Source organism: Debaryomyces fabryi (genome assembly GCF_001447935.2).
Source record: "Debaryomyces fabryi strain CBS 789 chromosome Unknown contig00057, whole genome shotgun sequence".
In the NCBI taxonomy this organism is placed as follows: Eukaryota; Fungi; Ascomycota; class Pichiomycetes; order Serinales; family Debaryomycetaceae; genus Debaryomyces; species Debaryomyces fabryi.
The window spans coordinates 1-26,431 of NW_015385483.1; the positions used below are offsets into that span (position 1 = coordinate 1).

General features: G+C 36.5%; 13 protein-coding genes across 13 annotated transcripts; 8 read left to right on the top strand and 5 right to left on the bottom strand.

The window, feature by feature from the left end:
- Positions 1-446: 446 nt before the first annotated feature.
- Positions 447-728, bottom strand: AC631_02921 (uncharacterized protein; the record flags this gene model as incomplete). The annotated part of the gene is made up of 1 exon (XM_015611750.1): positions 447-728. One exon carries the CDS (start codon positions 726-728, stop codon positions 447-449), a length of 282 nt encoding a protein of 93 aa, XP_015467391.1.
- A 227-nt stretch (positions 729-955) lies between these two features.
- AC631_02922 (cleavage polyadenylation factor subunit) lies at positions 956-3,838 on the bottom strand (the record flags this gene model as incomplete). Its single annotated transcript, XM_015611751.1, has 1 exon — positions 956-3,838. The coding sequence occupies one exon, from the start codon at positions 3,836-3,838 to the stop codon at positions 956-958; it is 2,883 nt and encodes a 960-aa protein (XP_015467392.1).
- A 238-nt stretch (positions 3,839-4,076) lies between these two features.
- Positions 4,077-5,363, top strand: AC631_02923 (uncharacterized protein; the record flags this gene model as incomplete). Its single annotated transcript, XM_015611752.1, has 1 exon — positions 4,077-5,363. The coding sequence occupies one exon, from the start codon at positions 4,077-4,079 to the stop codon at positions 5,361-5,363; it is 1,287 nt and encodes a 428-aa protein (XP_015467393.1).
- Positions 5,364-5,620: 257 nt separating this feature from the next.
- Positions 5,621-10,225, bottom strand: AC631_02924 (uncharacterized protein; the record flags this gene model as incomplete). The annotated part of the gene is made up of 1 exon (XM_015611753.1): positions 5,621-10,225. One exon carries the CDS (start codon positions 10,223-10,225, stop codon positions 5,621-5,623), a length of 4,605 nt encoding a protein of 1,534 aa, XP_015467394.1.
- Positions 10,226-11,023: 798 nt separating this feature from the next.
- On the top strand, positions 11,024-11,572 carry EGD2 (Egd2p; the record flags this gene model as incomplete). Its single annotated transcript, XM_015611754.1, has 1 exon — positions 11,024-11,572. One exon carries the CDS (start codon positions 11,024-11,026, stop codon positions 11,570-11,572), a length of 549 nt encoding a protein of 182 aa, XP_015467395.1.
- A 101-nt stretch (positions 11,573-11,673) lies between these two features.
- Positions 11,674-12,726, bottom strand: AC631_02926 (uncharacterized protein; the record flags this gene model as incomplete). The annotated part of the gene is made up of 1 exon (XM_015611755.1): positions 11,674-12,726. The coding sequence occupies one exon, from the start codon at positions 12,724-12,726 to the stop codon at positions 11,674-11,676; it is 1,053 nt and encodes a 350-aa protein (XP_015467396.1).
- A 173-nt stretch (positions 12,727-12,899) lies between these two features.
- AC631_02927 (uncharacterized protein) lies at positions 12,900-13,847 on the top strand (the record flags this gene model as incomplete). The annotated part of the gene is made up of 1 exon (XM_015611756.1): positions 12,900-13,847. One exon carries the CDS (start codon positions 12,900-12,902, stop codon positions 13,845-13,847), a length of 948 nt encoding a protein of 315 aa, XP_015467397.1.
- A 402-nt stretch (positions 13,848-14,249) lies between these two features.
- On the top strand, positions 14,250-16,970 carry MBP1 (transcription factor; the record flags this gene model as incomplete). Its single annotated transcript, XM_015611757.1, has 1 exon — positions 14,250-16,970. One exon carries the CDS (start codon positions 14,250-14,252, stop codon positions 16,968-16,970), a length of 2,721 nt encoding a protein of 906 aa, XP_015467398.1.
- A 545-nt stretch (positions 16,971-17,515) lies between these two features.
- On the top strand, positions 17,516-19,459 carry BMT7 (Bmt7p; the record flags this gene model as incomplete). The annotated part of the gene is made up of 1 exon (XM_015611758.1): positions 17,516-19,459. One exon carries the CDS (start codon positions 17,516-17,518, stop codon positions 19,457-19,459), a length of 1,944 nt encoding a protein of 647 aa, XP_015467399.1.
- A 534-nt stretch (positions 19,460-19,993) lies between these two features.
- Positions 19,994-21,925, top strand: AC631_02930 (uncharacterized protein; the record flags this gene model as incomplete). Its single annotated transcript, XM_015611759.1, has 1 exon — positions 19,994-21,925. The coding sequence occupies one exon, from the start codon at positions 19,994-19,996 to the stop codon at positions 21,923-21,925; it is 1,932 nt and encodes a 643-aa protein (XP_015467400.1).
- Positions 21,926-22,114: 189 nt separating this feature from the next.
- On the top strand, positions 22,115-22,672 carry AC631_02931 (ESCRT-I subunit protein; the record flags this gene model as incomplete). The annotated part of the gene is made up of 1 exon (XM_015611760.1): positions 22,115-22,672. One exon carries the CDS (start codon positions 22,115-22,117, stop codon positions 22,670-22,672), a length of 558 nt encoding a protein of 185 aa, XP_015467401.1.
- A 314-nt stretch (positions 22,673-22,986) lies between these two features.
- On the bottom strand, positions 22,987-23,463 carry AC631_02932 (uncharacterized protein; the record flags this gene model as incomplete). Its single annotated transcript, XM_015611761.1, has 1 exon — positions 22,987-23,463. One exon carries the CDS (start codon positions 23,461-23,463, stop codon positions 22,987-22,989), a length of 477 nt encoding a protein of 158 aa, XP_015467402.1.
- A 1,082-nt stretch (positions 23,464-24,545) lies between these two features.
- Positions 24,546-26,246, top strand: NDE1 (NADH-ubiquinone reductase (H(+)-translocating); the record flags this gene model as incomplete). Its single annotated transcript, XM_015611762.1, has 1 exon — positions 24,546-26,246. The coding sequence occupies one exon, from the start codon at positions 24,546-24,548 to the stop codon at positions 26,244-26,246; it is 1,701 nt and encodes a 566-aa protein (XP_015467403.1).
- Between the last annotated feature and the right edge of the window lie 185 nt (positions 26,247-26,431).

The window sequence follows — 26,431 nt, forward strand, 5'->3', positions numbered from 1 at the left end:
AATTTTCTTTTTTTTTCAAACCTTAAGCTATGGCATAAAAATGTCCTAAATGAAATAACGACTATCACTACGCTAACAGAGAAGAATTATAGTAAATGATATATATTGAACTAATATTAGTAAGTAAATGATTTGATATAGTTTCAGAAAAATCAGATCTTGTGTATGCATATAGGTTATCAGAATGTCCATTTCCAATTATTCATTGCAACAGACATTCAATAACTTAAATAAAATCGTAATTTACATGAATGTGAATTTGCTGGCAATATTAATGACTTCAAGACTCAAAATCAAATAAAACCCGCCATGTCTAATTTTTTTTTATTTTAATTTCTTTAATCTCCTCTAATCTCCTTTATCTCTATCGACTTGCATCTCACCACACAAAACACCTAGAATAAGTCAACGACGAGTTTTGCGAAGTCAATGTGCCATGAGAAAGATTATTTGGAAACCAAGTCCAAGTTTTCGTACACAGATCCCGATGATTTATACAAATCTGATGCAGTGACACCACTCTTTGTTTGTTCATTATCTTTCAATTGCTGTAACATAAGTCTTGTTCTTTCTCTTTCTTTGAATCCATGTAAACATTCGAAATAATCTTCAAATTGAGGTGTGCATGCCTTCTTAGTTTCGGTATCAGCAGAAGTGTAACAGGCCACTAAAGTTTGGAATTCGTAGAAGCACTTTCTGGTACCACCGGATCTTGAGTAAGGTTGCATTGTTAAGTGTATTTATATCAGCAATCAGAATACTAGCTGGTGATATTTAACTAGTGTATATTTCATAGACATAATTAGTTTTTCGTTGCGCTAATTGGTCATTAAATAAATTGTGCAACGCACTACCTTTTTTATAAGCAATAGAGCAGGCCATTATTAAGCTGCAAATAGATACCTACAGAGATATATGAAGCTAGATGTAAGTTTTATTAGTTTATTGATGTTATCTATACATAGGCCAACATTTCACGTATACAATCTTTAATTTCATAGTATAATGGGCCCATAGCACCATCAATAACTATGTCACCAGTGTCTTCACCTTCAACGCTGCTGTAAGTAACCTTTCTAATTGCAACACTATTGTTCACAACCAATGTACCTTCACTTTTAAATTCTGCATTCATATTACGGCCAATAAGTTTCTTTTTAAGCTCAGGTAATCTAATATTACCAATCGCCAACTTTGGACCATTATTATTGAGTAGTTGGCCCGTAGTGGCAGCATGTGCATCTATGAGGGCTTGTTGTTGCTTTAAAAAGTCCTGGTTGGAAATATGCTTCAAAGTGAATTGGGTTGATGAATTCATGTAGTCACTGATAGTCTTTTGCTTCTTATTAGGCAAATCTTGGTTATGTATTTCTAACTCACCATAGACTTGAGCTACCCTGTAACTACCATCAATATTTTGCCATTTCAAGTTGTTAATAATGCTATCATCCAATTTAATTTCAAAGTTACTTAATCCGATACCAGTATCATCAGAATCGTCACCTCCAATCTTCACTGGAGTATTGCACAGCATGGCGAAAATCGCCAGCTTACCTGCACCGTTATTACTTGTCATAAAATTCGAAATTCCACCTCTTATGGTTGCCAAGGATAGATACCTTGATGAGTTAGCCAATGACTTTTTATTTTGCTCTTGCTGTTGTTGATCTTGCTGTTGATCAAACATCTGCTTAACAGTTACTAAACCATTCATTTCGTCGATTGTATTTTGGCCTATACTAAAATCGGGCAACAACAATAAATTATATGGCTTCAAGGATGAAACGATCAAACTTAATGAACGCATGTCTACCAAACCCGATAAATCAACAAACGACAACCCACATCTCATACGCAACTCTTGTGGTTTCGATGAAAACGAAGATGCCGCATTGAGTGGAATTCTTTTTCTAGGACTAAACAACGTATCAAGGTTCTTTTGTAACAATTGATTGTTTAGGAGCTCTTGAGGTGTGATTTTATTTTGGTTATTATTATTATCCTTATCTGAGTTCTTGCCACGTCCTTTACCCTTATTATCGACATTACCCCATTTACGCTTTTCATTTTGTTCGAATTTCCGTTTACTTTCCATAATTAATTTGTTGCTACTTGAATCCTCTTGCTTTTGAAAATCTTTGATGTCAATCACTTCACCATAATCATCAAACTTTTGTTTATGAGAACTGACTATGTAAGGGAACATTGCCTGTCTAGGTTTCAATTTATGCGTGATCTTGAGGTCTAATGGACGATTTGCTTCGAGGGTTTGTTTGACGTGATCTGTTATAAAAGCTTCATGGGCCGAAAGCTCGTCAACATTCACAACTGAGGTCACATTTGTTGTATTAGGAATGTCAGCGTTAGAAGGAACATCAGCATATTTTAATGCAGAAACTTCTTCATCAGATGATACAACATCGTCGTCTTCATCGGATGAGGAGTCATCTCCATTTATTGTATCTGCGTTTAATAAATTTTGATTTTTTCTATCTCTTACCTTAGCAAGTAACTTTTGCTTCCTTTGTAAGTTTATCTTCTCCTGAAAATCAGTAAGTTCTGCACCTATTAATGGTTCTTCTCTATGCCAATTTTCCAAACTAACTGCCTTTTCTAGAGGAACAGCAATCCCATCTTCAACGGTACCTCCTTGCTTTTGCTTCGTAAGATTGTACCAATCATTATATAATTGGGAGTTAATAGAATTATCCAACCCAAAATGTGTCTTTTCTGTTAAGACTATAGTTGTTTTCTCATCCTGACACAAGTATTGTAATGCTTCGGAAGACATGTCACCATTCTTAAGGTCAATACCCGAACAAAAAACAATTTTTGGACCACTTAATTGAACGAGCTCACTGGGATCCAGTAACAAGTCGACTTTGGATGGATCGAATGGAAAATTGTTCTTGTTTGAACTATTATTATTCATTGAAGAAGCTTCCTCCCATTCCTTTACTAATTGCGAAGACATCCATTCCAACAAATTAGAAGCGTAACTTAAAACTTTAGTTCCGGAATACGACAAGAAATAGACAGGTATAGGTGCACTTTGCAAATGCTGATCTATTAAATGTAATAATTCCAAAAATCTACCTGAAAGAGATGTCGGCAATAATACTGCACCTCCATTAGCCAATGTGGCATCCACTAAATTAAGGAATTTCTCTGTACGTTTCTTATGAGACATTGTAGATCCTAGATCGGTGTTGGTAATTAATGCAGTCGGTCTCATCAATTGAGACAATGGATTTCCACTTGATGATGACAAGAAACTGGCACTGTTTAAGAATGAATCTTTAGAATGGTTCCACGAAGGTGCATATATGATTTTTTCTAGTCTCCTTGTTATTAACCAAAATGTCCCACCTAGAGTATGCCCAGCATTATATGGAGTGATAACCAATCTATTATCAAATACACTCAATGTCTGGAAATACTTCAACGGTATAATCTTATCAAACCATTCATCCACCTCATCGACTTCTAATATGCTATTATTCAACGGTCCCAAAACTCCATTAGCTCTGTAGTATTCAACTGTTGAGACTCTACCTAACTGATTTACAGGCAATGTAGAATAAATAGGTATGTTGGACATTAAATTAGGAAATTTAATACATAATAAAACAAATCCACTTATAAATTCTGGTGTAGAATGAGATAAAAGTATTATGTCCACTTCCTTTAAGTATTGTTCCATGTATAAAATGTCTTCATGATTATTACCATTCCAGCTCGGATCAGCCAAAATCTTTATATCATTATCAAAAGACAAAAGCGACGCCTTACACGAATAATCATCTGTGCTCGGAGTTATTATAGAAAACGTGAACATTCTGATAATCCATTCGTTTTGTCTATATTTATTTTATGTATTCGTTATTGAAGAGTAATTAAATTTTAACTGTAATGTCGTCACTTTTCAAAACGCGACATTTGAAGATTTTAGTATAGTACGGGGAACTAACTAGCTAACTAGACTAGTACAAGTTAATTGAATGAATGAAACCATCTTAGACATACTCGGACAACAGCCACTTAATATATTCACTCAAATATGCTTTTGTTATTCAATGAGTGAAGATGGTAAATCGAAAAAGGAAATTATCGAGACATTGAGGAACGGCTTGGAAATATTGACAAAGGAGTTTCCATGGGTTGCTGGACAAGTTGTAAATGAGAACAAGAAAGAAAATGAAGATACAGGCATATTTAAAATTACGGCACTTGAGGAAATTCCTCGGTTCGTTGTCAGGGATATGGGTAATGAAGGATCAGTTCCATCAATGGAAGAGTTGCGAAATGCTAGTTTTCCTATTAGAATGTTAGACGAAACTTTGATTGCCCCGAGGAGTACTTTACCAGGGATATTTAGCGAATCCTCAGATATTCCAGTTTTTATTCTACAAGCAACGTTTATTAGAAATGGACTAATTTTGACTTTCTTAGGTCAACATCAAGTGATGGATGGAACGGGACAAGCACAAGTTATTTCCATGTTTTCAAAAGCTTGCCGTGGTGAGAATTTCACCAAAGAGGAATTAGAGACAGGAAATATGGATCGTAAAGACATAATACCTTTACTTACAAAGGAAGAAGAGACCAATTTGGGAGATTTGCATCAAAAGCTCGCGCATCAGATAATATCAAATCCTTCTTCACCAAACGCAGAACCACGTCAATGTGTTTGGAAATCCTTCAATTTTTCTTCTTCTTCACTCAGTGAATTGAAATCTCTTGCAACCGACGACCTTCCTTCAAGTGCAAGCTATATTACCACAGACGACGCACTAACAGCATTCGTTTGGCAATGCGTCTCGCGAATCCGTCTTTCAAGGTTCTCTCCAAACAAAAAATCAACCCTTGCAAGAGCTGTTAATGTCAGACATTATCTAAAAATTCCACCCACATACCCTGGAATGGTACAAAATATGACGTACAACAGTTTTACACTCACCCAATCAATCAGCTCCCCACTTGGCCTAATCGCATCGCAGCTTCGATCCAATTTTGACCCTAATGGATCCCATCTCAATCAAGATACACGAGCCTTAGCCACTTTCCTCAACTCTACCAAAAACAAATCGGTTGTATCATTTACTGCATCGTTAGATTTATCCTCCGACATAGCGCTAAGTTCCTGGGCAAAGCAAAACAGCTATTCATTGGATTTTGGCCTTGGCCTTAACAATCCTGAATCCGTTAGACGTCCTCATTTTACACCAGTGGAAGGTCTTGCATATCTACTCCCAAAAGCCCGAAATGGTGATATTACTCTCGCTATATGTCTCTGCGATACAGATATGGACCTTTTAAAACGTGATGAACAATTCACCAAATACGCTACGTATATACCTTAGTAGAAACTTGAAAGACATCTTATAACAGCTTCATCGTAAATTTAACATGTTAAAAGCTTATAACATACAAAAAGAGAGCAGAAAGAATACGTTTATAGTATACAAAACCAAGGGTTTAAAACAAATTTTATATTATACAACTTAAATAAAAAGATGCAAAAAAAATTAGACACAATCTATAAGAGAAATTAAATATAGCGACAGAGAAGAAAATAAAATTGAAATGAAAGTATAAGTATAGATGAAAGTAACGATTCTCAACGATCAAAATTAATACTTGTTCTTGTGTGATATGAAAGTAATGTTTCAGCTTGAGTCAATCCCGGTAATTCATGAGTTGTTTGAATTCTATCTAAAGAGTTTCTTGCCGTAGCATATTGACCTTCTTTCATCATCTGTATCCTCAATTGATTCAAATCAAGCTTATTTATATTATTACTGGCAATAGTGCCTTTTCTTGATTTAGAAATAGTTGCACGTCTTTTGATAGTCTTGAAGGTTCTCTTAAGGGTATTAGACTTTTCTATCGTGTTACCAGCCTCAAAAGGATCCTCATTTTGCTCTTCCTTAATGTTATGTCCAATTCTTTCCAAAACAGAAGGATCGCCATGTTTTAATTCACTCAAAATCCTATGCTTTTCAACATCTTCGAGATCAGTTGGATCATAAACTTCAGGATAGTCATCGTACTCGCCAGAGAGAGCTTTTTCTCTAATAATATCAATATCACGGGGACGGAAATGTCTCATTAAGAAATCATATGTAAATCTTGGCAAGAGGCAGAAAACAATCCCGATAAAAATAGTACACCAACATGCCAACGTACCAAGAACTTGTGCCCCGGCTTTATAAAATTCAGCCGCATATACTCTGGAACTCCAAACACCTGTCCAGAAATACACAAGAAGGATAGATATACTTACAATCAAAAGAGTAAGCCAGTCCCATCTATACTGCTGCAATAAAACGTAGACATTACACGATGTAACAGAGATACATGCAGCAACAACACCCATCCAAAATCTATGATCTATTCCTAATCCTTGGGGATTTTGGAATGATTTATACATCAACAAATATGGAAAGAAAAAAGAAATTACCGACTGGTAAAGTCCGTCAAACATATACCACGAGAATTTATATTGCGACCAATCAAGTCCCAATATACCTGATCTGTATAACTGAGGAACCAAGAGCGAAACAGTGTCTGAAACGTCTTGGTCTAAAACAGCTAAAACAATAATCGGCAATGAAGTAAAAGCCAAGTTATAAAACATCAAATAGGTATATTCATAAAGATATGACCCATCGAAATCGTTATAGATACCATACCAGAAACATGTTAATGTGAAAACGACGTTCTTATAGAAAAAACAAGGAATCATTTCTGCCAACCTCTTGTAGGACCATCTTCCGTGAACGAGTAATAATCTCGTCAAATACTTAAACTGACCGACTGCATAATCTGATGACATTACAGCCTGTCTACCTTCCTCACCGGCAATACCAACACCGATATTTGCAGCCTGAATCATCGCAACATCATTAGCACCATCTCCAATGGCTAATGTCATGACATGAAGTGAGCTCTTGACCATTTTTACAACACTAGCTTTTTGGGATGGGGAAACACGGCAGCAAATGACTGATTTACATTGTTTACCGAGTAACATAAACTTGTCCTTCACAGTCTTAACTGATTCATTCCCATCAGATAAATCACCGAAAATATGCGCTAATGCAGCACCATCAATTATAAGTGCAAAATTTGCAGTTGGTGATGAGTGGTCCTTTTTAGCTTCGTTCATAAGAGACGCAATTTCATTATTGAAATTTGTAACACCATTAAGCATATTAAAATTTTCTTGCAAGTATTTTGTGAGCAAGTTGTCGATGTGTTCTATATTTTCAGGATCATTTTCATCAGGACGAACAACCAATAGTTTCATATCGTTTTCCAACAAGTTACATGAAAACCCAATATTAATCGCTGTTTCGATCCTATCACCAGTCAAAACCCATAATTTAATACCTGCCTCTCTTAAAATACCAATTGAATCTGGTACACCTTGTTGCAACCTATCTTCAATGGCTGTACCACCTAAAAGTATTAAGTTCTGTTCTATTTCTTCATCTAATTCAGCAATAATATCCTCACGACTGTCGTCAATGGATGAATATGCTTCCTTATATTTCACTAACCAATCTTGGAAATAGTTAGGATCCACTTCCTTCTGAGCGATACATAATGTTCTTAAACCTTCTTTAGCAAAATCTTCTAAGTGTAACGCTGTTCTAGTGATGACTTCCTCATTGTTCAAATTATTGTCTAATCTAGAGAAAATCACATTATCAGCACCTTTAGATATTAAGAGAATTTTATTCTCTGGAGTCCTGATAATACAAGACATTCTTTTTCTAGCAGAAGTGAAGGGTATAACTTGCAACAATTCATACTCTCTGGGCTGTCCGTAAATATTCAAAACTAACGATTTTCTTAATCTTTCTTTGAATTCAATCCCAACATCCCTAGCAACTGCTACCAATGCAGCTTCATCAGGAGATTCCGCTTTAAAATCTCTTAAATCTGGATTATCAGGATTTTGTTCAGTTACGACAGTGTGACATAAAGCCAATGCGTACATAAACGTTTCATTAGCCTCTTTTTGTTTCTTACCGGATTCCAACTCTGGAGTAATGGTGTCTTTAGCATAATCATTGGAAATAAATGTTAAAGCTTCTTCATTAAACTGATTATTGTTACTGAATTTCGTTAAGTTATCAACCATATCAGTTTTATTTTCAGCTATAATATGCTTCCATTTCTCTTGTTCCTTTACAATATCAACCCCTTCTCTCTTGTCTAATCCTTGTTTTGCTTCTGTGTAAGCATAACCATACGACTTACCGTTGATTGTACATTTCTTGAATTCCATAACGTTCTGGGTTAAAGTACCAGTTTTATCACTAAAGATATATTCAATTTGTCCCAAATCATCAGATATGTTCCAGGACTTAGGAATACATGGAAAGTCAAGTCTCTCATAGTACATCTTTATATCTGAATAAATAAAAAAAGCTTGTAAAGTTTTGATGATTTCAACAGATATATACAATGAAATTGGAACCAAAGACTGATAAATAATTAAAGCCACGAAAAAGGCAAGGACACCATTAGCCGCGGCAGTGGGTGCATATGGTTTGAAATCAAAATATATTCTTGATACTTCCTTTTTATTATAAAAAAGACCATTGATCAAACCTGAAACAAAACATAAAACAAACAAGACTAAGAAATTTATGATAACAGATAAATTTAATTGTCTCGAAATAAGAGACGATTTGGTTGGGGTTATACCTGAGTTCAACATAATCTTTGTTTCACTACCGGTGTAAACAACAACACCAATTACCCATTTTGTGTTTCTTAAGGTTGATCCTCTCAACAAAACATTATCATTACTAATTGCTTCTTTTTCATCTTCGTTAATTAGTTGGCCATGTTCGTTAAAATTCTCATAGTGGATTGTTCCTTTGAATGTATACAACAGACTATTTGGCGCATCACATTCGATCCAAAATCTTGTATTACCCAAATCCTGAGAATGCTTGATGTTACCAGAACCACCACACTTTAATGCATTTTTAACCTTCAAGTTAGTCTCACCGTCTAAATTTTTCGTTTCAATATAACAATTTCCTTCAATATCAGAAGTGGAGATAATAATAACATCGGCTGGAACTTCCTCGTTGGCTCTAATTCTAATAAAATCACCTATTGCAACATCCTTCCATCTACGGTTTTTAAAAACAGTATTAGTAGAGTTATCAGCAAAAAGGTGAGGATTGACTATGGAATCGGATAACGGTTTCGAATGCATATTTCTTGAAACACGCGATTGTCCCGACTTTCTTGGTCTACTCGAAGAAGGTCTATTCATCGAAACTCTATTCGAAGCATAAGAATACTCGGAATGTACAGTGGAAACCCTATGTAAAGCATTAATTTCCTCTTCTCTCTCTTGTCTAACAAGATCAGCTTTTACAGATCTTTTGCCAAACACCATAATAGCGGCTTTCTTCATAGCCTTAAAAAACTTCCCATTTTGTCTAGTACAAGCCTTTTTGAATTTCCTCCATGGTCCCACATACGTAGTTAGCACATTGGAATTATTTAACCCTTGCAACAAATGGATGGGCGAGTTATTCAATTCGGAGTCACTTGAACCCCTTCTGTAATCTTCGATAGCATCCTTGATGGCAGTAATACATACAATAACAATCAAAGGCACCGCAGCCAAACCTGGATTGGGCACCCCGAATATCTGGAATGCACCTAAAATAACCAATATCAAGAAATACGTATTAGCCACATTCGTAAATTGAAACAAGATATTTTTAGGCAAAAATGATAATGGGGTGTATTTCGTGGTTCTGATCTTGTTTCTGGGATATATCAATAAAGGGTTGCCCGAATGGGGGTCTTTCAACTCGTCTGGCAACTCATGATTCACATAGATATATCTGGGGGTATTATTGTAGATATTAACCATATATTCTGGCATGGGAGCCATTCCCTTATTATAGAAAAACGCTTGCATCTTCTCCTTAAAAGTGGGTGCTGGCGTATTTACAAGATCGCTCACACGGTTCTTTGCATTCGTATTATTGTCCTTTGACGATTCACTGTTACCTTTCGACATCGGCGCCTCCGATGAACTGGATCCGGTCCCTCCTTCGTTCTCATGAACCATGCCATCTTCATGTGCATGTTTAGGCCACAGTGAGCTCTGCGACCCGTTGCTTGAGTCAACCGTATTCATTGCCAACGTAGACGGTGTGTGTGCGTTGGGATCGGTCATCGACAATCTAATGTATTTATGTCCCTTGTGTCCTTACCGTTACACTAACTCTCTCTTATTAATATATATCTATTAATACTCTCACTTACTAATACTCTTTACTGGATGTCTCCTGAAAAGTGATTCTAGCAATCAACTAGCAACGTATCGAATTTTTAGCACTTTCGACTTTCTTTGCAAGCACCAAGGGTTCGTAGTATCTACCTTCAATAGTTATACAACCTCTTTGTTTATCCGCTGTTGATACTTTAAGGATGTATATATTTAATCGGAATAAATTTCGAACCATTTCCCGTGGCCTATATGCAGGTCATCCATATATCCCGTCAGAAAGAAGAAACAGCCGGTCTTGAAACGTACATAAACATGCAATAGAAACAGTATTCACGGCTATTTTTGCATCCTGTCACTTACATCCCCATATGATATCTATACGCACAGCGTGCTGCAATAACACTGACTAATAGACATAGCCAAAGCAAACTTTGCGGTGGCTATTTTTGGGACTAGATCATTCGAGTAGGTGCTGCGTTATTAAAAGAAGTTCGAGAGTTTTACGGTGTCTCGGATATAAAATACGTTTGGGACCGGCCGAAACGGATTGAATCTGAAAAGAAAACAGCACATCCGTACACCAGAAAGAGCCATACATCAGTTAGTTAGTTACCCGGCTCTCCTCGAAAAATTGTTGTCGACTCTCACCGTGAGCCTGGTGAAAAGTTCAACGAGTGGACATAATTAGCCTATTTTCTGAATAGAAAGCAGTATAACTAACACAGAAATACAATAAAACACACAATGTCTATCGAAGAAATCCCACAAGGTGCTGACGTCTCTATCTTATCTAAGAACGAAAAGAAGGCCAGAGAATTGATCAAGAAATTGAACTTGAAGCAAATCAAGGGTATTACCAGAGTCACCTTCAAGCAAAGAGGTAACTTAATCTATGCTATTGACCAACCAGATGTTTTCAGATCTTCTGCTGGTACCTACGTTGTTTTCGGTGAAGCTAAGGTTGATGACATGAACAAGAGAATTGCTGAAGCTCAACAACAACAAGCCCAACAAGAAGCTCTCGCCAAGGCTGCTGGTGAAAGCGGTGAAGCCGGTGAAGGTCAAGAAGACAAGTCCCAAGACGCCATCACTGCAGACTTAGAAAAGGCTTCTCTTAATGCCAACAAGGTTGAAGAAGAAGAAGCTGATGATAGTGAAGTCGACGAATCTGGATTAGACTCCAAGGACATCGACATTATCGTTGAACAAACCCAAGTTTCCAGAGGTAAGGCCGTTAAGGCCTTGAGAGCTCACGACGGTGACATGGTCAACGCTATCATGGAATTGTCTTAGTTTAGGAGTATATTATTAAATGATACACGCGAGATAGCCTTACAGAGGAATGCGAAATTAAATTGTAGTATTAGTAGTTGAACAACGCGATATAAGCCTATCTAGGAGTCTGCGTGGGGCGACTCGCTGGACAATCTATTAAATGATGAAGAGTATGTGTCTTTGGGCTTGATAAGCGTCGATTCGTCGGGTTGGTTATGAGAAGTCTGACCTGCGGTTGGATGGTCCATTGCATCGTCAAGCAGCGGACTGTTCACTGCTGGATCAACTGGAAGAGGAGATATTGAATTCGACTTGAGCTCCTCGGTTTCAATAGGGGTAGCTGTTCTCTCGGTGTCGGTCTCACCATTCAAAAAGCCGCAATTAGGACAGATGTATGATACCTTGAAAGGATTCGTGCTTCCTGGAGGTGCTAATCCGTTGTGGGTCAAACATTGCTTACAGATCAAGGCATATCTATTCTCCGTGGCCTCATTATTGTCCGATCCCACAATAAAATCTAATATCCGATCTTGAAATGTTCTGGGCGCCTGAACTGGTGGGTTTGCTTGAAGATTCTGCAATCTCTTTATGATCTGCTGCTGCTGCTGTTGTTGTTGGGTAGTTGGCGTATTAATTTGGCGTGCTACATTGGTTTGTTTCTTGGTGGGCTTGTCTCCAGTGTCGTCCTTTGCCTTCTTTCTCTCATCTTGGCCTCCATATTTGTTTAGTAATTCATTAGTCGTGTTGAAATTAGTGATTTTCTTCAATTCCTCGATCTTAAGCGAATGCTTCTTCTTCAACGTTTGAAGAGATTTTTCCCGTCTTCTCACCGAAATCTTGAACATGCTATTGATCAAATAAACAATCAAGTACCCCACAAGAGGAAATCCCACTAAAACCATACGCTGTTCATTGGACTGGTTTCTAATGAAATTCACTGTCTTATTTTTGGCAATCGGCAACCTTGGAACCTTCTGATATATATAAACAACAATTAATGCATACGCTGCTATGAAAATTTTGCTTAAAAAGAATACCCATCGTTTTGATTTGCCTTTCAAACTGTAGATTTGTTGTTGCGTACTAGAGATCTGCTTTGTCAATTGAGTCAATTCTTTTTCGAACGCATCAGGATCAAATCCCTTCAGCTTAAATATTCCGAAGACTCCCATTGTTAGATTCGATTAGATCTCTTGTTCTGTAGTATATTCTCTGTGTTTTGCATATATTGTTCGTAAGATAATCGAATTTTTAGCGATGTTGATTGCTTTCACGTGGAAATTCGTCCTATCATCAGAATCCATCATCGATACATCAATATATTATTAGCTCATTTCGAGATATAATGACATATACGGTGGGGGACAGAAGAATAAGCATAGACAAGGATGAGCTAGATGCTTCAGAGAAGGATTTAATATTGGCACATCTGAAATTATTCAAATATTGTTTAAATAATGCATCGTACAAATTTTTGATGAGTCTGAAAAAAATTGTACATTTATACAGTGATATCATTACGATATACAGCACATTGTTAAGAAAAGTACCAAACTATGACGATATTACGCTTATGACTAATAGGACTCGGTTGAATTTGTTGAAATTAGAAGATGATTTCAATAGACTTCTTGGTGACAAATTACAGGGCGACAGCACGAAGAAGGGAAACTGGGAAGACAAAAGCTACGAGTTAGAGGTCAAAAGGATATGTTTGCTCTGCGTTGAGTCGTTGAACGAAATTTTTGAGTTGATAAACAAGAATTTGAACTGCATCGATGTGTTTTTCAACACCTTTGATAATTTGAAAAAACTTTTAATACCGTTCTTGTCGAGCCAAACTAAGTCTATCCAAAAACTGATGGTCAAGGCATTGTACCTATTCAAGTTGACCACCATAGTAGACGAAGTAAGCTCCATAAAAGAACTCACTCCAACCATCATCAAACAATTGCGTAAAATCGAAAAAATCACTGGCGGAATTGAAAGGGAACTGATTATTCTTGACACTGCATTTGTAACGTTCGATCCTTCGTTACAACAATATACTAGCATCTTACTTGGTAAGGCCATTTTAAAGAGGGACATTGATGACTCAGACTGTCAAATCATAAAGCGCAGAGAAGTCTGTTTCCAGGCCGCAGAACATGTGGTCAGCATTCCTTTGACCGAAGATCAATCCTCGAATCTCACCATGAAGCATTTGGTTAAATATATAGTCTACGTCTGTATTTTGTTGGCCGTGGTACTGAGTTTGATGCTTTACAGGATAGCCAAGGTCATAATCGGATGAGTAGTGACCAATACTCGCAACTCCACTGCATAACCAAAGAACGTGTTCCTTATCACCTAATCACACCCTACATATTCGCCTCGCCTTGTATAGTGTCATATAGTTAGTATCGTTAAATAAACTGTTGTATTAACATATGTATAGAAGGTATTGATAGTATGTAATATTGTTACACAAAACCTAGTACATCTAAAAGTTCCATCACCAAATAAAATGAAAACATACTCCATAAGTAGGTATTACTAGAAACTAATTAAATAACGATATCGTCGTTAAGAGGTATTTGAACTCAACAATTTCTATTGAGCTATTATACATTCATTGATATATGATCATAATTTGTGTTTGATTAAAGTAATTATTAGCTACCTCGATTATAAAACGTTAGTCAAGTAATATACAATGGGTGATAATACACAAATTTACTCGGCGACGTATTCAAATGTGCCAGTGTTCGAATTTGTCACACTGGAAGGGCCTATAATGAGAAGAAAGCTGGATTCATGGATAAATGCCACCCATATTTTAAAAATTGCCAAATTTCCTAAAGCCAAAAGAACGAGGATATTGGAAAAAGATGTACAAACGGGGACACATGAAAAGGTGCAAGGGGGTTATGGGAAGTATCAAGGAACGTACGTTCCGTTAGATTTGGGAGTAGAAATAGCAAAGAACTTCGGGGTGTTTGATACCTTGAGACCCATTTTTGAGTTTACTTACATAGAAGGAAAATCGGAAACTCCACCACCAGCGCCAAAACATAGCCATGCATCCGCATCGAACGTAGCCAAGAGGCAATCCAGTATTAACAATACCTCTGGTGGTGCCAATAGTCTGAATACGACCACACACGCAAGAAAAACAAAGAGCTTGACGTCTTTGGCCGGAGAGCCACCAAAAAAGAGAGGCAGACCCAAAAGAGTCCCTATGAAAAATAATGTAGAGCCAGCTTTACAGCATACAGACACAACCCCTATAGGAACAATCCCAGAATCTGGTCCTAGCATTGGAACCTTCAATACAAAAAAGTCGTTGGGCCATCCGACCTTATCTAGACAAGACACCGAACAAGATGCATTGCAAATAATGGCAAGCAATATGAGCGCGAATAAGGAAGATCTTGAGTTGGCAGATAAGAGTAGTGATGAGGATATGGGCAATAGAACCCCCATTGATGCTCAGGAAGAAAACATCCACCATGATGATAATGACGAATTAATGACTGGAAGGGAATTATTCGGCACACCTAGAAATTCGTTTGAGAGAATTGTACATTCCCACAATCAAAATCATAATCATCTTAACGGGTCCATTCATGACCCTTACGGGCTCCTGCAATACCACCATCACGCTAATAACCATACCAATTCAATGAAAGACGACTCGATATATGCTGACTACTTTACCAACTTATTGAATTACTTTTTAGAAGATGGAAATAATAAGATACGATCTACTCAAGAAAGCAATATACCAGATAAGATATTAAACCCCCCTCAACCTTTGTCTAAAATAAGTATTACCCAACCGGTCGATAATGAAGGGAACACCATTTTCCATTGGGCATGCTCAATGGCAAATAATGGAATGATTGAGTTTTTACTATCAACTTTTGAAAGCTTTTTAAATCCCGATTTGAAAAACAACAGAGGAGAAACACCATTAATGTTCTTGGTGAAATTTAGTAATTCTTACCAATTGAAGAACTTTCCTACATTGTTGGATCTTCTCTTTGATTCTATACTATCTATTGATAACTATGGACGGACTGTGTTACATCATATTGCTCTTGCTGCAAATAACCTCACTAGTGAAGGGTCGATCAATGCAAACACCGATATTCATTCTTTCAAGAAGAATAAAGAAAGGTTTGCCAGGTATTATATGGAATGCTTGTTTGCAAAAATAATCGAATTTCAGGAAATTCGGGAACTGCAAGAAGACGACAATAATAAGAAACTATCACCCAATGACAAGAAAGAACTAATTGCTAAGTTTATCAATCACCAAGATATTGATGGTAATACAGCGTTCCATATAGTTGCTTACAACTTAAACAAAAAATGCATAAAGGTATTCATAAGCTATCATAAATATATCAATTTTCATTTGAAGAATTTGGTTTCTTATACAGTGGAAGAATATTTGGCATCACATAATCATGTATTGAGATTGGATACCAATAGTGATGATTCTAAAGAAATTCAAGACATACAAGAGGAGGCGTATAAATATTTGAATCCTCAGTTCCAAGGTAATAATTTAACAATAAGAAACAATAGCACCCAAAGCTTTGAATCTCAAATGTACTTTTCTAAAATGGCTGTCAATTTACAGAATACAACTGCTAATTTAATAACTGAGAAGTTAACAGAATTAGCATACATAGTTGACAAGGAATTATCGGAGAAAGATGAAAAGTTATTAATGCACTTCAAATTATTAAAAGCCATTGGCCACGAGAAGTTACTATCACAAAGAGCCGTTTTACAGTATTTCAAATTAGAGTATTTGATTGATGATATCATGGCTGACTATGATCAAAACAATAGCGATAATCTCATAATTGACACCGAAAAGGATAAAATTATACAGGACGAGATAAATCGTTTGATAAGTGATTTAAGTTTCCAATTCTTGCAGAGAAAGAACCAGCTTGACCAAGTATTCGCAAAATACAAAGAAATTTCCACTGCGATGCAAAATACGAGGGTGGAAGAACTAGCATCGACTTTATCAAAAGAGGAGACGAGTCTGTCTTCGTCTGAAAACGAAAATCCGTCTGAACAACTTCGCCTATCGCTTGAACTACAAACGCAGATCATTAGGTACAAGCAATTGCTTCAAAAACTTCATAATCAGCATTTGAAGGTGCCCCTTTCTTCGCACGATGATAATACGGACACTAAAGAAAACAAAGAGAATATCAAAGAGGAGTCTCAAACCAACGAAACCGCAGAACCTGCGCCTCACTCAATCATCGCCAAATACCCCAAAGACGATAAACTCCACAAATACTGTAAATTAATAGCGTTGTGCTGCGGCATGAATTTTAACGACGTGGAAAACTCCATAGATTTGATCGAAGAGTCGTTATCAAAATCGGCTCCCAACTTGCAATAATTTTACTTTATAACTGTATTAATATAACTGTACCTATAATTACATAATATTTCACTACTATTCGCTTTACAAAATGTATCATATATAAATTCACTCTTCAAATGTACATTATTCTTACTGATATTAGATTGAAAAGTACCTCAAGTACATCTCAATCCAATATTAATTACTACAGCCTACGGCGTAGTTATGCGCCAACACGTATAATATTATGTAAAGCATACAGCTTTATTTCACATGCTTACATTCATCTTTAAGGTTCCGTAAACTTCTGTCTGTGTCTTTTGCTTCAGCCAGGATGCCTACGGACCATAGTTGTACTGGTACCTTTAATTTGACGCGTATGGCTTATAATTATTACTTACAATTGCTGTAATATGGTCGTCTGAGCCTATCAGAAAATTGCGCGAAGCGTGGCTAAAATTTTTTGCATAACGGCTGATTCTATACATATTTTGACTTATCTATTAATAAAGTTATAAATACAGTTGATATAAAACTTTAAAGGCAGTAAATAGTGGAATTACACGTTCATAGTATTCAAGATGTATTATGGACGGAGGTATTTGAGACTTGTGATGGCAGCGTTGGCTGCATTGGCTGTTTTGTTGTTAGTACTTGCTCTGGCGTCTAGCAAGTATAGTTTTAAAGGATACAATTCAATCCAACTGATTAGACCCACATTCAATTCAGAATCGAAAGGAAATTCATTCTTAAGTAAGATAAGCTCTTTATATTCAAAAGATGGTGATAAGCAAGCTTTGATCGACAAGTTTCCTCTTGATGCTGCGTTGACAGACAACGCGTTATATACGGAGACGAAAATGAAATCGTACGGTGATCCCGCTCCTTATATGTTAGGAAAGCCGGCTGACTTCGAAATCAAGGAGGAAGAAATTTGCAAGCGTTTAGAATACGAATCTGAGTTCCATGTAAGCAAACAAGCGTTTCTTCTTGCGGACTACGAAAGAGTTCAAAAGACATTGAAGGAGAGTCCAGAGTACAACAAGTTGATTAACGAAGCAAACGAAAAGTTCAAACCCACTATTCCTATGGAACATCGGTGGTTTAGATTTGGAGGTTCATCGGTATGGTTACCTCAGTACGAACTTCATTACATGGTGAGTAGAATTCTCTACACGCCATCGGGTATACCGAATAAGTCGTTCGTAAGTTTCCTTTATATCCAATTATTTGACAAGAATTGGGTGGAAATGGACGAGACCACCTTGACTGTACCATACGAAAAAAAAATTATGAGAAGTGTGACTAATGCTGATGGTTCAGTTACTGAAGCACTTCTTGAAACCAAATTAGGATCGAGAGAAGTCACATATCCAAGCTTTTTACCAATATCTTTTGATGTTCAAATGGAAGTTCCAAGTGGAAAGTACTACTTTGGACCCGAAGACCCAAGAATTTTATTGAGAAAGAATTCGTTAGGTTTCGAAGAGCCATTGATCGTGTTCAACATGAAGAATAATAACTTGGTTAAACGTGTTATGCACTTGTATCTCCCATTCTCCAACCATTTGCAAGTCTTAAAGAAGAGATCGGAACCATATGCGTATGTCGAGAAGAATTGGACTCCTTTTATCAGTAAGATAAACGCCGATAAAATCAATTTTATCTATTCCATTGATCCATTGGAAATCCTTACATGTGATGTTGAGACAGCCACTTGCGACTTCTTACAAAAGGCGCTGAAAGAGGACTTCAATTACGTGGGGCCATTAAGAGGGGGTACTCAATTAGTTGATTTACCATTCGATAACCTCATGCCAGATCATATTTTGGACAAATACCGTTTGCCTAAGAACAGAAATATTTACATAGGTTGGGCTAGAGCGCATCTCAACAAATGTGGCTGTGGTGAGTCGATGTACAGACCCAATATGATTATCTTAATTGAAGACTACAATCCCGAAGAAGATAGATTCTACTATAAATTAAGTGACGTCTCCGAATATGTTGATTTTAATGCGCATGTTCCTCCTTGGACCATTCCGAAGTTGGACGACAATGGAAACTTGTTAGAACTGGCTCAACCAAAGGAATGTGAAGGAAGAAACGTCCTTATTCCAAATTCCATCGCTTATTGGGAGATCGAATCCGTCGTTAAGGACACCACGCTGTACCTGCGTAAGTTCTTCGATAGAATACCTACCGACGAACAAATTATCGATTCTCATGCCCATAAAGTTGTTAAGAATGCTCCTAGAGATTCTACAGCAATTCGTCTTTCATTTAATGATTATATGGGAGTTACCTTGTCAGCTGCTGATAGTGATGTCAGTATTGTTCATATCAAGGGTTTGTTAAATTACATCTTAAACTTGCCATCATTGTTCGATGAATCTACTTTGGTCTTGGCCATTTCAAAGTTCCAACCTAGAGGTTATGATATGAATAATAAGTGTGCCATGTCTGCCAGTAGAAAGTATTGTGTTAAATATGCAGAAAGTCACGGAGGTGTTACTAACTACTAGTTTGCCTCAACAATTAACACTACTTTAAACTTCAGAGTATGCTCAGCATCTGTGCTCATAATTGTATTTATATTGATTGCTAGAATATCAGAGACTATGCTATTTCTACAAAGTCTTCTACTTAAGCTATGTTGCTGGGTTGTCACCATGAAATTGCAAGCTACATGAGATCCGAATCCCATATAATCGTTCTGTTTACATCTCAATGCGTTTCGTGCATTATATATATATATATTAATATGTATATATATAGATTCATTTATTACTAACATTCCTTTATTCACTTATTCACTTATCCATATATTCATTAATTCGAATATGTTTATTGAAACATTATCCGTAAGGCCCGTACGGCGCTATCAATTTCGCGTTTCCTTCAATAACCGAGATTAAATTTTATTACTATGAGAATCAAGCTGCAAAAAAAAAACTCGGTAATTGAAAAATTTCACTAGTGTAGTTATATATAAATCAAGATTTATCCAATTCAACATGATCTAATATAATAAAATATACTATATATTCGTTCAAACTATGACAGAAACTTCTAGTATAAAGGATGAATTAAATAGACAATCTTGGAATGAGTTATCTGCATCTTCATCCAGTAGAACTGAGACACCGGTCGCATTTACCGGATACGATGACTCTGATAACGATGGTGAAAAGAAGGCAAGAAGAGGGTCAGTATCTTCACTTAGTAAATCTTTAGATATAGTAAGACGTAGTTTTACTGGCCAGTCGATGACAACCGTAGGATCGGCGAATTATTCGACCAGGGAGATTTTTGGGGAAATGGATAGTGATGAGATTGACTTGCAAAGATATCAGACTAAAAAGTCGATTTTAGATGAGTTGGTCCATAGAACACAGGAATTAGAAGAAAATTATAACCGTTCGGCCTACTATGAGAAAAGAGATGATTTAGAGAGCCAGTATGAGGAATTACCCGAGATGGTAGTGCCGGTTGAAAACAAGGGAGATGAGTTTCAAGACATAGACCCCGAGTTGATTACTTGGGACGGACATGACGACCCTGAAGATCCAAGGAACTGGAATATTGGGGTCAAGATGTATCTTGTTGCGTTTGTATCTATTTACTGTTTAGTGTCACCAATGTCATCTTCAATGCCATCGCCTGCGATTGATACCATTTCCAATGACTTCGGAATCACCTCTTCAGTCGTTGCATCTATGATTATATCGATCCAAATTTTAGCATGGGCAGTAGGACCATTACTCATTGCCCCATTAAGTGAAAACGACAATTTTGGAAGGAAAATTGTCCTTGACGTCTCTATCTGGATGTCTTTCTTCTTCAACTTAGGTTGTGCATTTTCACAAACAACCACTCAAATGATGGTGTGTAGGTTTGTTGGGGGATTATTTGGCTCATCTCCCATTAATATTGGGGCTGGAGTCATATCTGATTTATTCGATGCCAAATCTAGAAACTTTGCTCTTGCAGGGTTTTCTTTAGCACCATTATTAGGACCTGTTATTGCACCAGTCATTGCAGGGTTTATCAGCGACCACATGCAATGGAGGTGGATCTTTTATGTTTTGAGTATCTTTAATGGGGTAGTTGCCATCCTGGGAACTATATTTTACCGAGAGACATATGCTCCAGCATTATTGAAGCGGAAGGCTAAGAAGTTGCGAAAGCAAACAGGTAATGAGAATTTGCATACTATCTACGAAATTACAAATGGAGAAACGTTTTGGGGCAAAATGTATATCACAATGTCTAGACCGTTAAAGTTACTTATTTCCCATCCAATGATTATGGGTTTAGGATCGTTTATGGCGTTCACCTATGGCTTTTTGTATCTCATGATTGTTACATATCCAACCATTTATGGAGACAGTTATGGATTCAGTAAGAGCGTTACAGGATTAATGTATATTCCAATGGGTATTGGATTTGTATTGGGAGTTATCTTTTGGACTTTCATGATAGACAAGGTTTATCGAAATCTTACTAAAAAAAATGGCGGTGTTCCAAAACCCGAGTACAAATTACCATGTCTTTGCACTTCGGGTATTGGTATTGCAATTGGTTTATTTTGGTACGGCTGGTCGGTCCAAAAACAATTGCATTGGATCATGCCTTCGATAGGCTCTGCTATATTTGCTTTTTCATTTATAGCAGTTTTCCAAACAATTCAGAACTATCTTATTGACATGAATAGCTTTACTGCTGCGTCTTCTGTTGCTGCTGCTGCTGTATTTAGGTCGATTCTTGGTTTCATTATGCCCTTAATTGCTCAGCCAATGTACAAGAAGTTAACATACGGATGGGGCAATACCATGTTTGGTTTCATCGCTCTATTACTAGGAATACCCTTCCCTATTTTCTGTTATATGTATGGCGAAAAGCTTAGAAACTGGGCAAACAAAAGATTTGAATTGCAGCAACTTAAGAGAGACGAAAAAAACTTAAAGAAATTAAGGAAGCAAATTTAATAACGACAATGAATAGACTAGATAAAGTAAATTATATAACATAGATTAATATAGATTAACATAAATTAGCATATTAACTTTTTCACCGTAGAATCTTCAGACTTCCAGAAATCGTGCGATCTCAAAATACGGATTTTGATTCAAGAACCATATCAAAAAGTGGAATAACAATCTACTGATATAGCCTAAATGGAACAAATACAGCCCTTGACCCTTGAGACTTTAGAGCCTTTTCCATTGCCTAAATATTTGGATTCGTTACCGATATCAATTATTGAGCAATTCACCCAACTGCACAGCTTAGTACTGGGGTACATCAAACAATTGCCAGCATATCAAAAGTTGAATAAGACGGTATTAGAAGCATTAAATTGGCAAATAACTAAGTTAAATGAAATTAGTGGTATATTGAAGAGCTATAATGCTACAGGTGCACAAATAAAGGAGCAAATAGCAAAATTAAACTCACTTTATAGCGAATTTATTAACTTGGAAACGTATCAATACCAGTTATTGTCGTCAAACTTTAATCAGGAGTTTTTGAAAAATAAATTTCATAAAGTGATAGTTGATAATGACCAAGAATCAAAAAAATTGGTGAAAGAGTTCAAAGGAAATAGTACGGAGGTTTTTGAAAACCTGCTTAATAACTTAATCAAAGATTTCAGGTCGAGTCGAAAGTCATATCATTTGCGAAAAGAGAAGTTAAATAGGTGGAATGAGGAGAGAGTTAGTGGTTTCATATAATACAATAAAAATAACCCATGGTATTATAATGATAATTCGTAGTATCTGATAGATATTTTAAATTGCGAATGAAGTTAGTCGATTAAAGTGGCATAATAAAGGTCTTTTCCATATTATATAAAAGATAACGGAGATATTATTAGTTTCTTCAATGTTGTCTTTTAAATATGAAACAAAACAAATGCATGTCTTGTATATACAACCGTCGAAAGACGTACCTAACAATAAAGTGTATATTGAAAAAACCATATGGAAATATATAGTCAGGGCCTAAATTTTCAAAGCCATCATTGTGATACTAAATGATACCTACTTTAAGCAGAGTTTTTAACCTTCAACAGAATACATCCTTCTGGAGCAGTTTGGCCAAGATAATTCATCAATGCGTATGAATTTTCAGAGTATCTGTAAGGGTCGTTGACATTCTTACATGCAAAGAAGCCATCAGTTGTACCATTCACCTTCAAGTAGTTGTGTTCAAACTCGACCTTATAAGGCTCGAGAACACCAATAGTAGCAAAGTTGCCGGATACTGAGAAAGAGAATTTGATATCATCACTAACATCAAAATACAATTGCTTATCAGAAGAATTGTATTTCAAATCTTGGGAACCTTCACCCAAGAAGAAGTAATTCAACCCAGCTCCTTCGTGAAGACTTGATAATCCTTTTCCGTTGATTTCAGTGTTATCTGATTCGACAGTTAATTTAACATCTTTGATTGAATGCTTAACTGGAGAGGCTTGGGCTAAAGCGGCTAAAGCAGCGACACAGATGGTGGAAATTTTCATTTTGTTTGTTAGCTTAGTAGTATTTGTAATTTGAATGCTTGGATATACTGGATGAGAATTTACCAAACCTGAAAGATTTCGCAGCTATTTATACCAAAGTCCTATTTTGTTTTAATGACTTTAGACCTTGTCTAATTATAGACCATTGCCATAGTAAATAGTAAAGGGGTAGGAATTTGTGTTTTTGTTGCTTTACAATGCTAACCTTGTTAACAACCAACTTCCTGCGCTATTATTGTTCATCTCGCATTAATGTGCCTACGATATCATTACAAATACATGCCAGGGGAATAACCTGGAATAGCCACCAGTTACCCCAGCGCTCATGAAAGACGTCACAACGCATATGTTTACATATTTGCTCCCTCTGTTATTAATTTTACTTCTGGTCACAATAGTTCTATTTTTGGTCGCAGTTCCAAGTCATCGAGCCATATGCGGCATTAATCAACTCTAAGTACTTTTCAATGCACCACTGGGTCCGTGTTCCCACATCGTAAATACAAAGTTAATTATATGGCTTGCTATTCATGCCAACTATGTCTAGTTGAATAGATTGGAATAAATAATCACTTCCCCCTCTAAAATCCTTTCGGAATTCGGCAAAAGCTAGTTGCGTAAAAAAATGTCCGTGCTACTGAATGTTGAAATTTTTAGTCCAAACATATGCTAACCTTGGAATAGCGTGATTCTTTACTAATGCAACACTAATCAGTTTATATACAGTAAATCATATTGTAAACGGTACTTCTAACATCATGTCATCGATGGTAGTTAGCCGAAAAAAAAACGAAATGCATATTTTTAATTAAAATATTCATATGCTAAAGATACGTAGATAGGTGTTTAGGTGATTACGGTGATTACTATATACTCTCTATATATCTGTCGTAGGAGAGGGAAAAGTGATCTTAGGGCCGATTGTTCCACAATTAGCCATTTTTTCTCGGAGTTTGGCTTACCGAATAGCCTTTTTTTTTTTGTCTTCAGCGAGTCCGAACGAGCAAGACATGTCTATGAAAATTGTATATATAATATAATATTTATTGCAATTGGGAACAATTTATCATAAACCGTGTAAAATGTTTAGCAGAATTGGTTCTAGAAGGGTTTTGTCTACAAACAGTAGACTTTTAAACACTATCAAAACGGTGGAAGTGAAGGGAGGTACGGTTGTTCCACCACCTCCTCCTCCTCCTAAAAAACGTAGATCCATTTGGAAAACTACCAAGAGAGTTACGCTTTTTTCGGTCCTTGCTGCTGTCGGGGCTCTTTCTTATAAGATCTACACTGAATCACATCCAGGTGAGCAACAAAAGCAAGTCCCATACTTTGAAAATGGTCAAAAGAAGAAGACTCTTGTTTTATTAGGATCAGGATGGGGTTCTATTTCCTTGTTGAAGAATTTGGATACTACATTGTACAATGTTGTTGTAGTTTCTCCAAGAAACTATTTCCTTTTCACTCCTTTATTACCTTCTTGTCCTACCGGTACTGTTGAATTGAGATCTATTATTGAGCCAGTGAGATCTATTACTAGAAGATCACCAGGTGAAGTTCTTTACTTGGAAGCCGAAGCCACTGACATTGATCCTGTTAACAACAAGATCACTATCAAGCAATCGACTACTGTCCATTCTGGTCATTCTGGTAAGGATACCAGTTCTTCGAAGTCTACTGTGTCTGAATATACTGGAATTGAGGATATTACTACGTCCCTTAATTATGATTATTTAGTTGTTGGTGTTGGTGCTCAACCTTCTACTTTTGGTATTCCTGGTGTTGCTGAACATTCTACTTTCTTGAAAGAAGTGAGTGATTCTATGAGTATTAGAAAGAGATTGATGGATGTTATTGAAGCTGCCAATATCTTGCCAAAGGGTGATGAAGAAAGAAAGAGATTGTTGTCTATTGTTGTCTGCGGTGGTGGTCCAACTGGTGTTGAGGTTGCTGGTGAATTGCAGGATTATATTGATCAAGATTTGAAAAAATGGATGCCAGAAGTTGCTTCTGAATTGAAGGTTATTTTAGTCGAGGCATTACCTAATGTCTTGAATATGTTCAACAAAAAATTAGTCGAATATACCAAGCAGGTTTTCCAAGATACCAATATTGACTTGAAAACGAACACTATGGTCAAAAAAGTTAGCGATAAGCATGTTGTTTGTCTGATTAAAGATCCAAAGGATGGCTCTACTGAAATCCAAGAGATCCCTTATGGTATGTTGATTTGGGCTACTGGTAATGCTCCTAGAGCAATTACCCATAACTTGACATCTAAAATTGATGAACAAAGAAACGCCAGAAGAGGTTTGTTGGTGGATGAAAGATTATTGGTTGATGGATCTGATAATATTTATGCTTTGGGAGATTGTACTTTTACTAAATATGCTCCAACTGCCCAGGTTGCCTTCCAAGAGGGTACTTTCTTAGCTAAGCATTTTGAAAAGATCCATGAACTTGAAGCAATTAAATTCACCATGCAGAATCCAACTTCAACTGACAACGTTGAAAGATTGAAGAAGAAATTTTCTATCTTACAAGAAAAATTACCTGTCTTCGAATATGTTAACCAAGGTGCATTAGCTTATATCGGTTCTGAAAAGGCTGTTGCTGACTTGGTCTGGGGTGATTGGTCTAATGTCACTACTGGTGGTACTTTAACTTTCTTATTCTGGAGATCTGCATACGTCTACATGTGTCTTTCTGTAAAGAACCAAGTCTTGGTCTGTTTGGATTGGGTCAAAGTCTCATTATTTGGAAGAGATTGCTCTAAAGAATAATCTATTTAAATAATAATTACTAAATACTAGATTTTCATATGCTTTAAATTAAATGTAATAATAAGTAGTTAATTTTTGTATAAAATTTCAAGACATTTAGGAAAAGTTATAAATATGTTCGTTTAATTTATAGTCCAAAATAAATTGAACGCCTGCGTAGCGTAATGGTTAACGCGTTTGACTTC